The following is a 16,773-nucleotide window of genomic DNA, read 5'->3' on the forward strand; positions in this document are numbered from 1 at the left end:
TCTTGTGTACTAGAACTCAAAGATGGATCACTGTTTCCAATGAGAGGCTGGAGTTAAATGACAGTCACGGTCAAATGACTACATGATTTGCATCGCACCAAGCCAGAATGTGTTCTGTTAGTTTTGAGTATAAGGGTGGAATAGTTTCTTCAAGTGAACCACTCTTTAAATGGTAGCTCAGGGCTAAGTGTGAGCCCACCAGATTAGTTCCTGAGGTGTTTAGAACTGAAGTCATGTCTCCCTCATCTATATATTACTAAAACTGTCATTGCCGTGACCTTTAATTCGGTGAAACGGTGCGTCATAGGGAAACAATTTTTAAACCAAGGTACCTCACATGGGCTAAATTATAGAATGTGTCTAAAATCCAGGAACCATGATTCCCAAGTGAATGAAATTTGGGGATGTTGTGGCTGCTTCAATGTTACAGGCTATTGCTGCTGTCATGTGATCTTCATTTTCAAGGTTCCGTAACAGTTTCCTAGCCAGTCTTGCAATCCTTTGCTCCTTCTCCCCGCCCCAACAGCAGGCACTTAGCTGCCTGCTAGAAAGAGAAAGGGAGGAAAGAAACACATGTACCCACCTCATGTGCCCCCTTTGCCTACTCCTGACTTGTGGTGCCCCCAAAGTACCTTCCCTGACCTATGCCACTTCCATGTTTCTTTCCCAATTCACCCAGCAGCATGTGGGTACCCCTGCACACCCTCTATGACCTGTATCAATTTTGTATATGTTCCCTGACCTGTGAGGCAGCCTCTTGTAAGCCCCATGCATTTTTATTAACCCAGACCATCCAACACGCATATGTCCTACCTGACCTGCATGGCACCTCTTACACATCCCAGAACCTCCATGCACCCCTCTTGATCCGCGATGCCCCCCTTGGCCTTCTTCCCCAACCCACACAGCACCCCCTCCCAGTACCCTTCCCGACCTACACCACCACCAGTACACACCCTCCCCAACCACATGGCTTCTCTTATGCACATCCATGTACCATTCTTCACCTGCAGATCCTGCATCTTCTTGTTCCCTCCCCTGCCTAGCAGAAGCTTGCTTCCCTGCTTGCTGGCATTTGAACTCACAACTTCTTGCTAGCTTCCCCATTGACTTTCTCACTGCATGCTTCCCACAAGCAAATTAAATGGGAAAGCCAGCAAAAAGTTGGAAGTTGCTCCTGCTTCCATTGCTTTTTGCCCACCAGTGGTCAATCTGTTTCCCTGTCTAGATTAAAAAAAAATGAAATGACGACTCTGTAGGGCACGGGCTGTCTAGTTCTTAGATAATGCTCTGATCAGCCAAACTGAATGTGTAGATTAAGAGCAGGTGGCAGTTATAGCCAAAGGGGCCATTACACAGGTCCAACTTGAGCACCAATTGTGTCCCTTCTTGAACTGGGGAGACCTTCAGACAATTACTCATGTCCTTGTCACCTCAAAGCTGCATGCTCTACATGGGGCTGCCATTGAAGATCACCAGGAAGCTTTAATTGGTTCAGAAGGCAGAGGTATCAGCAGTGGACAGCTTATTTTGGCAAGCCCACATGATACCCTGCTTCATGAACTATACTGATTACCAGTGTGCTTCCGCAAACAATTCAAGGTGCTGTACATGGCATGGAACTTGATTAGCTGAGGAACTGCCTATGTCCCATGGTTTTTGCTTGACCAGTTTGCGCCAAGAGAAAGTGCTCTAATTGCCTTCAGTTAAACAATGCCATATTTCAAGATCCAGACACTTCAAGAGCACTTTCCTTGTCATAGCATTTGCTCCTGGAATGCAGTTCCCCCTGAGATCTGGAGGGGTCACATCTTGTGGCATTCTGGAAGGCCAGAAAGACCTTCGAAGTCATCCATTCAAAGGTTTACACAGCCCAACTACCGTAATATATGATGAAGGAAATAAAACATACATCTGCCTAACGTACACCCATAGTTGCTGTGAATTCACTGATCTGATTTGGATGGCAGATTTCAATCCCACTGGAGTAATGGGTCCTGGATTTTGGATGCATGCTGTAGGTTAGTCCGTTTAAGGGGTCTTAGTTCAAAAACTACTGTCCCATAATGCGCTATTTTGCCCAAACTGAAGATTATAAATACAACAACAGTTTTAGTAGTATATTAGATTACCCATGACCCGTTGGCTTATCATTTCAGAGATATTTCCTTACCTAAACAGAGAAAGTAAGTGGTTGCTGCTGGGTGGGGGAGAGAGCAAGGGAAGGATTGTTTGAGTGGTCAGAAAGCTATCAGGGTACATTAAAAATGAGGATAAAATGAACACAGCAGCAGTTCTGAAGCAGCAGTGCTGAAGTAGCCACAAATTTCCCAAATTTCATTCCCTCTGGAGTAATGGGTCCTAGCATTCTGTAAACCCATTTGAATGTACTTTGTTGGCAAAGTTTTGCACTTTATCCAATTAAAGGTTACAAAGTATAAAACAGACACAAGAGTTTTGTAGTATATAGATAGATTCAAGTCCACTACCCATTTGCTTTCTCAAACTTCCAGCTCTCTTGTGTAATGGAGTCAAATATCTGCTGGATGATTCCATTACTAAAATATCCATTAGATACTTTAGAACATACTGTATATGTATGCATGCATATACTGTATATTCTTTCATGTGATTAACAGTGATTTCTGTATTTTACTTGCTGATCTACGACCAAATAAAGATTTGATAAGCATGGCTATTTTTTATTAAGAGCCATTACCCGTTTTTTACATTTCTTAGACATTACTATTATGGGTTATGTGTATGCCTCTGAATCATCATAATTTTGCTAAGTCATTTAAAGTAAAAGCACAAAAGAAGACCAAAAGGACACCACTTCCAAAAGGAAACCTTTCTCTTTGAAGATAGATGATTTCTGCATAATGACCTTGATGGTGCAAGACAGTTCTTGCAAATGCTAATTAAGTTATCAACAATGTGACAAAAGGAATCAGCCCAATTTCAAAACTCTGCAGCAAGTGTTCCGGTAAGAGTGATATGTCAGGCTGCTGGGTGGCAGACAGACCAAAATAAGGAGAGCCCACAGTCTAAATTCTAAATCAGCCCCCTGTTGTCCTTTGTCTGCTTATCACTAGCTTGCAGTGCCCAATTACTCCAGAAGGAAAGACAGAAAGTTGCTTTCCACCCCTCCTACTTAGCTTGTCAGTTATTCCAGAGGTTGCCTTAGCTGTTGCTGTTATTGTTTTTAAATCCAGATCAGCATAAGGTGAAACAAGTTCAGACAAGGGTTTCATCACAGTATGGATCTGATTCCTTTTAGATTAGTGCAGCTGATTTCTTTGAACAGCTTCCCTTTTTTCTTTCTCAACTAAAAAGAATAAATGAATGTCACTACTGAGTTTATGGCCAGCTGTATTTAGCATTTATGCAACACATCTGAAAGCATGTTTGGCAAGTTGAAGAACTTAGAAAACATTGTTTCCATTTGACAGGGAAGTTCCTGACTTTTAATTAAGCTGCAACAAGAGTCTGCAGGATATAGTTTTACACAAACTTTTCCCTCTTACAAACTGTGTTTATCACCCAAATAATGATACCCCTTTCACACTCCTTTCTACTTGTCACCCATCAGGAATTCATTAAGTTGTCTTGTTATGGTACACCAGACACAGTTATCTCTGTAGTCCATGGGCTATAATACAAACCCAATGTGTCAGCTATTTAAAGAAAATATAGCCTCTCCTGGGAGCAATTTAATGAACTTTCAGGAAGAGAAAAAAAAGGCAAGGTTTGAATATTGCAAATAATAATAAAAAAGAAATGTTAAGTAAGTACAGTATATGTGGCTTAATCTGAACTCCACCAATGAGATACACACTCTCGGACAAAGGAAGATGAAAAGATTTTCATTAAGTCTTTTCTCCTCCTAGAATGGAAAGACTGTTCAAGCTACAAATTTGGGGTGCAACTTAAAGAGGAACCCCAAAAGGAAACAAATGGAGATGTATCTTCATGGATTTGCTTCCTAAGGCTGGGTCATCATACTCCTTCGGTAAGGAGCTCTGTAAACCAGATGGAAACCAACGGTTTAGAGACCAAAAGTGACATTACGGGGGTTGAGGTAGAATCTTTGGTCAACAGAGTTATGACTTGGAGTCCCTTACAAGGCATGGGCATGTTCTTTCTGAAAACAGATTTTATTTAAAAATAATAACAACGCAGATAGGCTAGAGAAGGGGAACCTTGGATCTTTTATGACTTGTGGACTTCAACTCCCAGAATTCCTGAGCCAGCCAAGGAATTTGAACCATGCTGGTTCAGGAATTTTGGGAGTTGAAGTCCACAAGTCATAAAAGAGCCAAGGTTTCCCACCCCTGGGCTAAAGGAACTTTTATGTTGCTCTACTTTAATCCAAGCCAGAGAAGAATATCCATTTCAGCAAAATTAAGCTCCAAGCAGAGCCTGAAACTTCAGCAGATTTGTAAGATAACCTTGATTTACTATCTGTGAACTCCTCCCCTCCCCAATCAATACTGAAAGAGCAGATTTATTTTTAAGCCGCACCTTGAGATTTACAATCTGAACTGCAAGGAATCTGAATTGCTAGCAAAACTATAAAGCATTAACAGAATATAAATCTGAGCTTCCAAAAGCAAGCATTGAAATGCTGCTTTTGCTATTACTGTTCCAGATGGGAGTGGACTTTCTCTTCACCTCCAAAGCAGTTGGGCTCCACCTCCATGCAGAGAAGGTTTCCTCCAGGGTTAAATCCATCCCTTTCAGATTTGTACTGACCTGTTTTGCTTCTCCTCCCTTGAGATTCTAACTTTTCCCTACTTCCCAGCCTCAGCCCCCTCCCCATCCTGCTGAGGAAGCACAACATCTGAAATCTATTGAGAGGCATGTCATGCCAATTTCCCTTCCCAAGTGCAACAGGGAAATGAAAAAGAGAAGCCAGAGAAAACTCCAGCTGTCTCGGCTCTTCTCTTTGTTTATATACAGACAAGTGCTTAAGAGAAAAGGGACTCCAGTAGTAGGAACGTTAGTGAAAGTATCCAAATAACATTGGACAAATGAGTAAGTGCTTTATCTGTTTTGGCAACAGGACAGACATGAGCCACATCAGTGGTGTCCTCTTTTTATTGTAAGACAAAGTACAAGACAAAGTACAAGACATGCTTTGCAGGTAAAGTCCAGCCATCAAGTTGTTTGCTAGAAAGATTGCTCGCCAGCAGCAGGGACAGGACCTAGGTCAGGGGTAGGCAACCTTGGCTCTTTTATGACTCGTGGACCTCAACTCCCAGAATGCCTGAGTCAGGAGTTGAAGTCCACTGAGTCATAAAAGAGCCAAGGTTACCTACCCCTGACCTAGGTGAAGCTCAGGGATGTCAAACTGCCGGCTTGCGGGCCGGATGCATCATGCCGAATCCGCACCTACCCCATTGCTGGCAATGGAAAAAAAAAGTCATGACACGTCGCAACACGTCATGTGACGTTGCGAGTTTGACACCCCAGATGAAGCTCAGCACATACACCTCTAAGTGCCATATTTTCATGTTCCTGGCTTCTTTAAATGCAACAGCTTGCATGGCATAGGTTAACATCCTATGCAGAATTAAGATGGATTTAATATTGATAAGAAACATTTCTCCTCAATCACTTATAAGAATATCAACCCTGCTGCTGGATCAGGCCAAAGGCTTATTAATCAAGCATTTGGGCCCTACAATGGCCTCAAATGCAATGCAATAGCACTTTCTGCTCAAGTTCCTTGGTACCTGTCATTGAAAACTATTCTGCTTCTGATGCTGGAGTAAGTATAAAGCCAGATTGAGTAGAAAAACTACTAATATTATCCAGCCATGGTTTATTTTTTATTTTTGGAGAGCGGCAGGCAAGATCATGCTTACCAGCAGAATGCTTGCAAGCTACCTAGAAAGTCAGAAGAGGTAATCTACCTGTAACAGAGTTTTTACTCTCAGAATATTACAACGTAAGGGACCTGGCAGACTTACATGGTTCAGCACTGTACAATCTATTATGACCCCTCCTTCTGTTTTTTTTTTTTTTACGGAACGCAAGAAGCTGTTTCCAAATCAGTTTAATAAGTAACCCATGCCAAATCCGTGTAATAAACAGCTCATTCAAAACACTCCAAACAAAACAGACTTTCCCGTACAGTCAGAGCATAATTTATTACATAAAAGTATTATAGCAGATCAATAAACGGACTCTACAATCCAACATTACACTATGGGAAGATAACTTCTTGCCTTTCCTTCCTTGAATATTGTATTACGGGGGTCTCCAAACCATGACTGGTTGAGGAATTCTGGGAGTTAAAGTTCCAGTTTAAGGCCACAAGTCTTAAAGTTGCCAACTTTGGAGACCCCTGATGTATTAGAATACTTTTCTCCCTCTTCTCCAGAGGACTCCTTATTCTTGTTATAGTTTAGCAAATCCTGGCTTCCACATCTTTTTGGATGGTACTATTTAGATTATAGGAAGCTCTACAGTGAGAGTGAGGTTGGCTACTCCTATATATGGTGTTAAGCGCCTACTAAATTTGTTTTAGTTATTTTCTGTTTAGAAGGTGGTTGTTAATGAGAATTCAATAACTCCATTTTATGCTGTAATAGGGCACATAAAATGATGCCTGCTTTACTTTGTATAAAATTATTCCGTAAGGGTCAGAGAAAGGTCTTAGTGCTATGATGTAGACTTTTTCCAAATGTAGTAGTATTTTAAAAGTTTTGTTTACTACTGAAGTTCAATCTACAATGCTCATCCCCTGTCTTCTATGACTGTATATCCTCATTTTTATTGTTTTGATTGGCTATTAAAGAGGCTGCTTAAGCACATGGCTGTCGTGCTGACACTAGCCATAAATGATCTGTAAAAAGACCTCATCTTTTCCATCCCATTCAAAGCTCCTCTGGCAAATGTCACTTGGCACACTTTAAGAGAGGCTGTATAGTATTCTTCTAAAACTACTGCTCTGCTGCCAGATATTTTTTTTTCAGCTTGAATCTACTACAAAGCATTCAAGGATGGAAACATGTCCTTAGCCTTTAAAACAAGATTTGCTTTCTCTTCTAAAACATTAACAGTATGTTCCCTCAGGCATGACTGTCTCCTTAACAGCATGTTAATATCCTTGTGGCTGCAACAACAGCACTAGTTGATATCTTGCTATAAACTATCACTCTGCCCTCACCACAAACATAGAAATAGATTTACAACTTGGATACTAACTTAAAAAACATCGGATCCATCTGAAAATGTGCTCATGTATTATGATTCAATCGTCCTTAATGTCAGTACAGATCCGTGCTGGTGGTAATAACTGTTTAGAAGAGTTGGTCCACAATATTTCTCCTCAATGTTATCATGAAAAAAAATGCTTATTTGTGTAGAAATTTTAAAATATGATTTGTACATTCATGTATGTGCCTTAATTTTTAGTCTTATGTAGTTTTGTAGTTCTATTCTATTACTTATTTATTAAATTTATATGCTACTCATCTCAACTGTCAGGCAACTCTGGACAGCTAATTATTAATGATTAAATAACTGTATTATTTTTCCGTTATTTGTGTAGTCTTAGAATTCCTGGGTAGGATGAAAGAAAAGTGAAGAATACATTTCATAACAAATAAAAAAAGTATCACACACCTAGCAAAATGCCTGGTCATTGTTACCAGAGGAAACAGCTCAAGTTATAACGTATGAACTTTTTAAAAAAAATGCACTATGATTTTCTACCAATATTGTACTCAGAGTTATAAACAGTATTACTTATGTGAGGACGTAACTTCATCAAAATGGAGCTGGGAAGAAAATGTATAGAATTATATCAATATTCAATTCAAGCTGGTTTTTTTAAAGATTATTACACAAGTTAAACTTACATTGGGACTTTACTTCTGAGTTGTCATTTATAGGACTGCATTATTTGAGATTTCTCCAATGAGTACTGTCCTAAACACATGGAGCAAGTCCCATCATCCACAGCTAGCACAAGCTGAAATATTAAGCAAGTCTGGGAGCAAAGATTATCCAATTCTCAGTGGATAACTCTGATATAATATAGTAAAATAAATTCCAAAAGAGAGTTACTTCTCCCTAAACAAAACCTGTCTGCTAAAATATGTGAAGGTTTGGAATTTTTTTCTTTGCCAGCACCTGGTTTCAAGCTGCCCATTCCATTTTCTTCAGGCTTGACATCAACAGAGTTTGATGGCTAGCACATCAGACATGTGCTTCTTACAGCTGCTTTTTGGCCAACTGTTTCAATGTTTTTTTTATCAACCACAGAATCAATGCTGGTATTGTTTTGCTGGAACTCAGTTATCTTGTGAAAGTTTGCTGTATCCCTGATGATGATAAGGGGAACTACCAGCTTGGAAAGAGGGGAAAGAGAAATAAGGCATAGGGTTGTTTTATTTTATTTAATTTATTAAATTGGTATGCCTTCCATCTCCCCTACAAGATGACTCTGGACGGCTCAGAAAGTTTAGCTGATTAATCAGTTACATTAACTGATTATGCAAACAATTTTACCTAAAGTAAGTAAAGTACTTTGGATGTTGAACAGTACATAAAGCTGGAACTAGTTTTTTCTTCTTCTTCTTTCAAAATGCCTTCATGTTCTCATGGTACAATTTCATCTATTTCTATATAGAAATCTACAGAATATTTGTTAGTTCTGTAATAAAAGAAAATTCCATGATGGACTAGTAAAAAAAATATCACTATTTCAGAAGTCTACTCCTTAGACTGGTTAAAACAAAACAAGTAAGTAAGTAATAAAAAGGCTTCTACTGTAGAGCAAAATCTGCCCATTCTATCTCATCAGCTATCACTTCCTGGGGCAGTATTGGTTTGTGTGTGAAACACAGCAAATAGTGGTCAGCAAGTAAACGTAAGGGGATGTCACCATCACAATGTACACTAGGCAACCGGAGTGGAGGCATTTGCCTACAAACAAATGAAACACAGTAGGCCGACCACATGGCCACGTTTGCACCAGTAGGAGCTGGAAAACAGTATTTGAATGTGGAATAAGAAAAGGATAAAGTCTGCCTTCCTGGCAGACTACAGTAGTGGCCAAAATTGTGGAAACCTTTTGGGAAAAGTGTATTTTTGAGGTTTGATGGCTAATAACACCACTTTGTTTTTGGAGTAGTACCATAAAATTATATATCAATGGAAAGATAATTTAATCAAGAATGTAATGCAACAAAGTTTGTTCAATTATCTGTACTGTATTCTATGAAACGTTATAGCCAAATAACCAGAAAAAGAAAGCACAGTTTGCTTAGGTTGATATCAGGTAGCTTTCCTTCATCTGACTGTAGGCAATGAGCATAAGTGTTTAGAGAGCCAATCAGGTGTCATCTTGTTTGGGCAATGAGCCAATCAGATCACAGTAGGATTCAGTTATTGATGTCATGTATTGAAGCTGAGAGGAGGACATTTGTCAGGGTGTTATGCGATCCCTATCAAGTTGATTGGGTTATTTTTGTGTTCTTTCATTTAGTGAGCTTGTAAAAGGTAATAAAATTAAAGTAATGGTGCAAAGAGTTCACTGGATGCCCAGAAAGCGATGTAAAATAGTATTATTAAGTGAACAAGGCTACACTTATAAAGAAATTAGAAGAAAAATTGGTGGAAACATAACCAAAGGTGGCATTTCTACTGTACACTTTTCCCAAAAGGTTTCCACAATTTTGGCCATTACTGTAGGTAAAACTAATGGTTGTCACATATTTTTCTCTCTCAGAATGGTAGGCAGACATTGAAGAAATGCAAATGAACCCTAAATGTATTGACATTTAACTGAACACATCCTTGCATCAAAGTCTGTATTTTTTTTTCTACAAAAAATACCACGCCTGCAAAATGAATGCAGCACATCTACATAAATTCTTAGCACAAGTGGCCTACACCTGCTGTTTCATACATATGCTAGCAACTTCCTTGGGACAGCTTGACACATGGCAGTGACCTTGCTTTAACTCTAGTAAATGATGCAGGAGTTTCCTGAATGTCTACAAATGTCCCAAGTTGACATTAAACAGCTGCCTGGACTTGGCATTACCAATTCCATAGCATAAAGAAGAAACTAAAGCAAAGATGATTTTTCCCTTACCAGAACAACAAATTGAACATGTTGCAGCAACTGCTACTGATCTCAGAGAATAACCACCTTTAAATAATTCAGTTCCCTCACCTTCATTTTCTGGAGTTCTCATCCTGCACATTTGCCAATAAAGCTTCTCAGATGTAATTAATACATACGGTATAATTGAGTCAATTCTGTGTGAAAGTATTTAAGGTCTAGACTATCAATAAAATAATTACTGGTCTCAAAGATGTCTCAGTATAGTTTAGACTTCATATCTAATTAAGACAGCTGCTCCTTTAAACTTAGCAAATTAAATGTCTTGCCAACTCACAATATGCATGTAATATTCTGCATGATGGCACCTTCAACACACTTCAGATCCTTTCATGGATTAAATCAGATTAACAATTAAGAGTTCTAATATGTGATTAATTAATCTTTATCAGTTTGAAACCTTAATGTTTTCATCCCTATTTGTAAAAATCACCACCCTTAATCATTTCTTGCATTCTGTTACAAAAAAGCAGCAACTGCTTAATTAAGACACTTAAAAGTAGATATTTTGGCGCCAGACGTACTGATATAATACACCTGATAGCTGTAAGCTATGAAGGATGTGTGCTGATCCAGATGATGATCCAAGCTAACCTAATAATAGATTGGCTGTGTTCACACAACATACTAAATCACAAACTAACCAGCCACAGGCGGTATTTAATTTATGATTCATGAATCATGCAAACCCAAGCAACTGGCACAGATAATTCCGAGGATCCTGTGCGAACACGATCACCAAGTGATCAGCAGTGTTAACACAAGTTGTTGGTAAACTGATAGAAGGAAGCTATGAAACACTAGTACAACCTGCTAATTGCAAAGTAGATTGCAATCCCTCCTACCTGATTTTTTTTTTTTAAAGGATCAAGCGGTCAAGAAATATACACCAGACTACTAACACTTGATATAATAGCCATGAAGGGCTCTGAAAATATATTCAGATGCTATGTTTACACCTATGAAGTTCAGAACAGTATAGACAAAGTTGGACTCTGAAGAAGTGGGATAAGTATTGGCACTTTTGAACTTGGTATTGGAGAAGATTCTTGAGAATGCCAAGGGCAGCCAACGAAGCAAACTGATGGATCATCAAACAAATTAACACAGAATTCTCACTTGGGGAATGAATAACTTTGGACCTATTGTGCAAAAACCTAGCTCTTTGGAGAAGGTTCTGATGGCTGAGAAAGGTGGAAGCAAAGAGAAAAACCAGCAGCAAGGTCAATCAATTAAAAAAACCATCAAGTCTACAGTCCTGAGATTTCTTGGTAGTCTCTCATCCAAGTCCAACCCTCCCTAGCTGGTTTGAAGTTTGCTCAAGTCAGACTGATTGGTGCTGCCATGGACTATGACAGGAATTCTGCTATAGAATAAGAGGGCTCAATCTTATTTTCTATCCAGGACTTCATTTCTGCAGAAATAACCATATAGTGGTGTACCAGGCTAAAACAAGCAGTGAGCAAACCAACTCATTCCCTCCTTTCATATATGGCATGGTTCTTTTTAGCATCCTCTTTTTCTGAAACCTTCTGACTTGCAAAATACTTTTGGATATTAGACTGAGCTTTTCGACTGAGAAAGTCTCTGCCTCTTCCACCCAATCATGCACAACAGAAAACAATGCATTTGCCTAGTGGCAAAAAAATATGATCTTACAACAGGTCATGTCAGAATATAACCATACATACATCTAATTTTGGCAGAATGGTAAGCAACAACAAGCCCTCTTTCCTTTGCAAGAAATCAAGCCATTAATGAAACATTAATCTGGTTAAAAACCAATCACTCTTGTCTTCTTCTCCTCCCCCTAATTTAAATCTGACATCACTTTAGCCACTCTCTGTCACCTGATTAAAGCTTTTGCCTATATTAACTCCTTCTGATTTTGGAATACCATAGACTAACAGTGTTCTCCTCTTACAAAATCTCTTAAGTGAGCTGCTGCTAATTAAGCTGCCCAGCACCACTTTCAACTCAGACACAATGTCCTTTTTATTTAATTGCTCCTACAAGCATTGCACACTGAAGGGACTGTATTTTGCTGATAGGAAGAAAACTGACTAAAGCTGCATCTGATTTGCACATGGTAGTAAGAGCTGAACCCAGCAAGCTCAAAATCTTCCAGCAGTCACAATACAGCTGTCAGGATAGGAGTGTGACAGGTGAGCCCCCTTGGAGCAGCTGCAAAAGGAAAGACTGCACATTGATCTACAAGGCTGGCAAACTTTTTGCTAAGCATACATTAGGGCTATTCACAGATCAGGTCATTAGGAGATTTACAGGGAAATTGGGGGGAGGGGTGTTGTGAAAGGAACCTCTCTAGATGGAGGCTAGCTTGCTACAAAATACTGAGAAGATTTACTTCATCATAGATTAGCTAATATAAGCATCCAGACTATTGCACTTTGGAAAAGAATAGCTCAATTTTCACTTGCCCACAAAAGCAATATACCCCTTTGCTAGTACTTGCTCTGAATTAATGCTGGTTGTTGCACTTGCTCTGCTTTGTGATTAGCAAATATGCAGGAAAAGCTAAACCTCACCCACAGGGTTAATAATAAAAAAAGAAATGTAATTACCTAGAGTAGTCTCCTTTTGCTTCCTATAAAGGGGGAAAAATCATGTTAGAAATCTTTTTTTTGTTGTTTTTGTAATGGCTGTTTACATTTCATTTACCCTAGATACCATACCACATCATTAAAATTCAAGTCAATAGTTTTGAACAAATGCTGACCCTATGTGCAAATTAAAAGTACATCAATGGTCTGGAAGGCTTTTTTTAATAAAAAAATAGGTTTTGTTATTTAAAAGAATCAACTCACTCCCCTCCACGACCCCCACATGTGTGTAAGACAAAAACTAAAATTACACAGCTCTGGTAATCTGGATCCATTTCAAACACTTTTTTTAAAAAAAATCAAAGTTTCATTACTTTATTAGAATGTATTAATACAAACGGAACCCTCTTCTTAAGAAAAATAACCCATGCAAAATCAACTACATGATAAATAACTGAAGCAGAATTGATGAGACATTATTTAAAGTCTTCGTAGTGATTTTCAATATAATTACAGCCCCTTTTTTTCTCTACTTCATAATCTTTCTTCTGTGTCCAACATATAGCTTTAGCATTACGGAAAATATATACCAGACAGATGACACAAAAGTATACCTTACTCAAAGCACGCTGCCCCACTCCAAATAAGTTTCCTTCATGCATTTCTTCTCCGGCAAATTTTAAATGTCCGCACAGTGACCGCTTTGCACGACAGATTTGCAAACGTGAAGAACAAACAGGTATTCCGTTTTTAACTGGGTCAGCTGGGTATAGTTTTACATTTATAAAATTTATAAGTTTTACATTTATAGTTTTATAGTTTTACATTTTATAAAAAAAATATATAAGTAATGCTACAGAAACTCCAGTCTGGGAACTGAAGGCATGGCAGGTTAAAAGAAACCATAAAATGAGTTTGGGAAAATCTTACCTGTAAAATCAAAGCAGCTAATCTAAAGACTGTCTCGCTTTCCACTTCAATATGCCCCTGTTTAAATAAAGAGGGAAGTATCAAGTTAACACGGCTGAACTCCGGAGGGGAGGGAAATCTCCCCTCGCCTCAGGTTACACGGAATCTCTTAGTCTAATACTACTCAGCAGCCCTGGGTTTTCCTTCCATTTCCAGGTCGTACCATTACAGCGGAAAGGGGTGAATGTAATATAGCCATAAAGTTTGGATAATTGCTTATTAATATGGAAAACAGGGGAAATCATCCTGCAAGAAAAGAAGAATTGGGAGAAAGAAGGAAATTGTCAACCAGACCGCTTGCAATCTTTGATGAATCATGACTCCAGCTTGCAAATTTTGACCCTCCGGGTTTCCCAGGGTTCAATGGCTGCAACGACTAGATACTTTGCTAATACACTTGTTTGTGGAGGGTGCTCAGAATTATGCAAACACGCACACTCACAATAATCCTATGCATATACACTAGGAAATATGTCCCATTGGGTTGATGAAGTACAATAAGCATTAAGAAAGAAACACTATTCTTTGGTGGTGAGATTGCTAACTTGAGTTATTTTGTTTAAACAAGCGTGCATATTTAATTTCTAAATGAAAACATAGCTGATTAAATTTATACATGTCCATCATCTTTACCCTTTGGGTTAAACAATATTATGCAAAAAGCAGAAAAGAAATACGAAATAAAACAAAGAAATAAGAAAAAGAAATGGTTCAGTTTATGCTAACAGCAGTTAGCTTACCCTAATCTATTTTGAAAACTGCAGGTCCTCCTCCATTATCAAATGCCAATTTAGTGACTGTTTGAAGTTAGTGGTGGACATTTGTGTGCTTTGAAACCAGCAGGTTTTCATGCCCATTGCAGCGTCTTGTGGTAATGTGATTGCCATTTGTGCACTTCACAACCAGCTTCAAACAAACAGAATCAGTGGAGAAATTGGCAATAAAATTTCAAGTTGTGATCATGTGATACCTTGCTTAATGACTGTGGATGATTCACTTAACAACAGAAGCTGAAGTGAGGTTTGTAAGTCTGGGTCATTCAATATTATTATTTAGTTAGTGCCCAGGGCAACTTCTCTGTGGAGTTGCCAGTTTCAATTGTGGTCAGTAAGTCAGGACTGATTACCTATATTTGTATGTCCAACGCATCCATTGGACATGGCGTTTTGTTCTCTAGACACCTTGTCTCTGATTCTTTTTGAAGATCTTATGAATGCCATTGCACCACAACTTCCTCAGTGTTTCCCTTTCTCTCAATCCATTCACTCTTCTTTCATATACTTGAGTTAGTCACACTAGGCACACCAGGCCAACAAATCAGCTCTATAGGAAGGCTAAAACTACATATATCATTAGATACAATACAAATTTTTTGTCAGTCTGATTGTGTTGTACCTCTTCCCCATCTTACAGTTGAGTGAATTATGGAGATGAACGTGTGACTTGCCCATGTTATCTAGCCATTTTGAACTGAAAACTTGTTTTACCATTTGTCACCTTGGCAATACAGCTCGGTGTATCAGTCATCTTCCTTAACTTTACAGTTTGTTTTTAAAAGTTGAACTTCAATCATATACTGTTCATGTTGTATTTAGCAATCAACCTTTAATTGCATACTTCTGGTAAACATTCCATAATTCAAGCCTATTCACTTATCATATGCTTTCTATAAATCAAGAAGCATACAATAAACTTTAGATCTCATATGTAATAATTCATATCTTAAAGATCTGTTAAACAGCAAAAATGTAGTATTCACATCCTCCCTAGCATAAAGTTGCATTGTCCTTCCACAGTTTGGCTTATTGTCACCTGTTGTACCCCGTAGATATGAATTGTGCCCCAAAACTTCACACATGCAAACTTAACCAATCCTTTTGATGCTGTTTTTTTTCTTTAATTCTTACTATTTTTTCTTTTATGTGGGGAAAAAATAATGGAATTCTTCTTATTGGAAGTGGCAGCTGTGGTTAGAAGGGCTTTTGACTGGGAGGCCTTGCTCACAGTATCCAAACCTCCCTTTGGATTACTGCAATACACTCTACATGGGGCTGCCCTTATAACCACCCGGAAACTTCAACAGTGCACAGCAATGGATGTCCCTAGGCTTGCATATGTAACACCTCTGTCTTGTGAGTTGCACTGGCTTCCAGCTTCTGGGTGCAATTCAAGGTGCTGGTCATCACCTTAAAAGTCCTATGTGGCCCAGGGCTAGGCTGTCTGTGGGACCACCTTTCCCTAAGGTCATTTACTTATCAGGTCAGAAGGGTGGGTATGCTCCTTGTCTCTTACCTTAAATTTATTTAGCATATGGCATATTATACACAGACTAGCAATATATATTAACATTTCATCTAGGCTAGTAGAACACAATAAAATATAAATGTTAAAAAGATCAATGTCTAGGTCAGGGATAGGCAACATTGGCTCTTTTATGATTCATGGACTTCAATTCCCAAAATTCCTGAGCCAGCATGGCTCAGCTTGGAAACCTCTCTTTCCCCTCAGCATGGCTGGCTCAGGAATTCTGGAGTTGAAGTCCACGAGTCATAAAAGAGCCAAGGTTGCCTAGCCCTGGTCTAGGCCATCTAACTATTGAAGTGCAGCATCGTTTATATTAAAAAAATCAGATACTGGACTAGTACATGCCCTCAGCTTACAGTTGGTCATGATGTGATCTACAGTTTGATGTGGGACCCCGCAGTCACACTGAAGGGAGGATACTATGCCCTATTTCTACAGAGTCCCGGCAGATGCCATATGAGGTGCGAATCCTATTCAGGATTGTCCATTGCTGACGCTGGCACCTTTTTTTGTGGGGTCATTTATATGTCTTTCTATGACTGGGAGTTCAGCGACCCATTTGGCTTTCCATTAGGAATCAATGTTAAAGCTGTTACCTTAAATATTGCCATCTTATGGGAGCTAGGGGCGCAATGGCTCAGCGGTTAAAGATGCTGAACTTGTCAGCTAGAAAGCTGACATACCAGGTTTAAGACTGAGCTCTGCGTGATGGAGTGAGCTCCCGTTACTTGTCCCAGCTCCTGCAGGTGAGTAGATAAATAGGTACCACTTTGGTGGAAACGTAACAGCATTCTG

General features: G+C 39.0%; 1 protein-coding gene across 1 annotated transcript in view; it reads right to left on the minus strand.

Annotated features, from left to right (window-relative positions):
• The window catches only part of FRMD4B (FERM domain containing 4B), a 124,233-nt gene that overhangs the window by 73,811 nt on the left and 33,649 nt on the right, over positions 1-16,773 (minus strand). The window contains exons 5-6 of the mRNA XM_015821731.1: positions 13,636-13,692; positions 12,727-12,749 (exon numbers count right to left, since the gene is read on the minus strand). Coding sequence (XP_015677217.1) covers positions 12,727-12,749; positions 13,636-13,692 — 80 coding nt within the window. The remainder of the gene's footprint in view (positions 1-12,726; positions 12,750-13,635; positions 13,693-16,773) is intronic.

This window comes from Protobothrops mucrosquamatus, unplaced genomic scaffold, assembly GCF_001527695.2.
Source record: "Protobothrops mucrosquamatus isolate PMUCROS unplaced genomic scaffold, P.Mucros_1.0 scaffold1393, whole genome shotgun sequence".
Lineage (NCBI taxonomy): Eukaryota > Metazoa > Chordata > Lepidosauria > Squamata > Viperidae > Protobothrops > Protobothrops mucrosquamatus.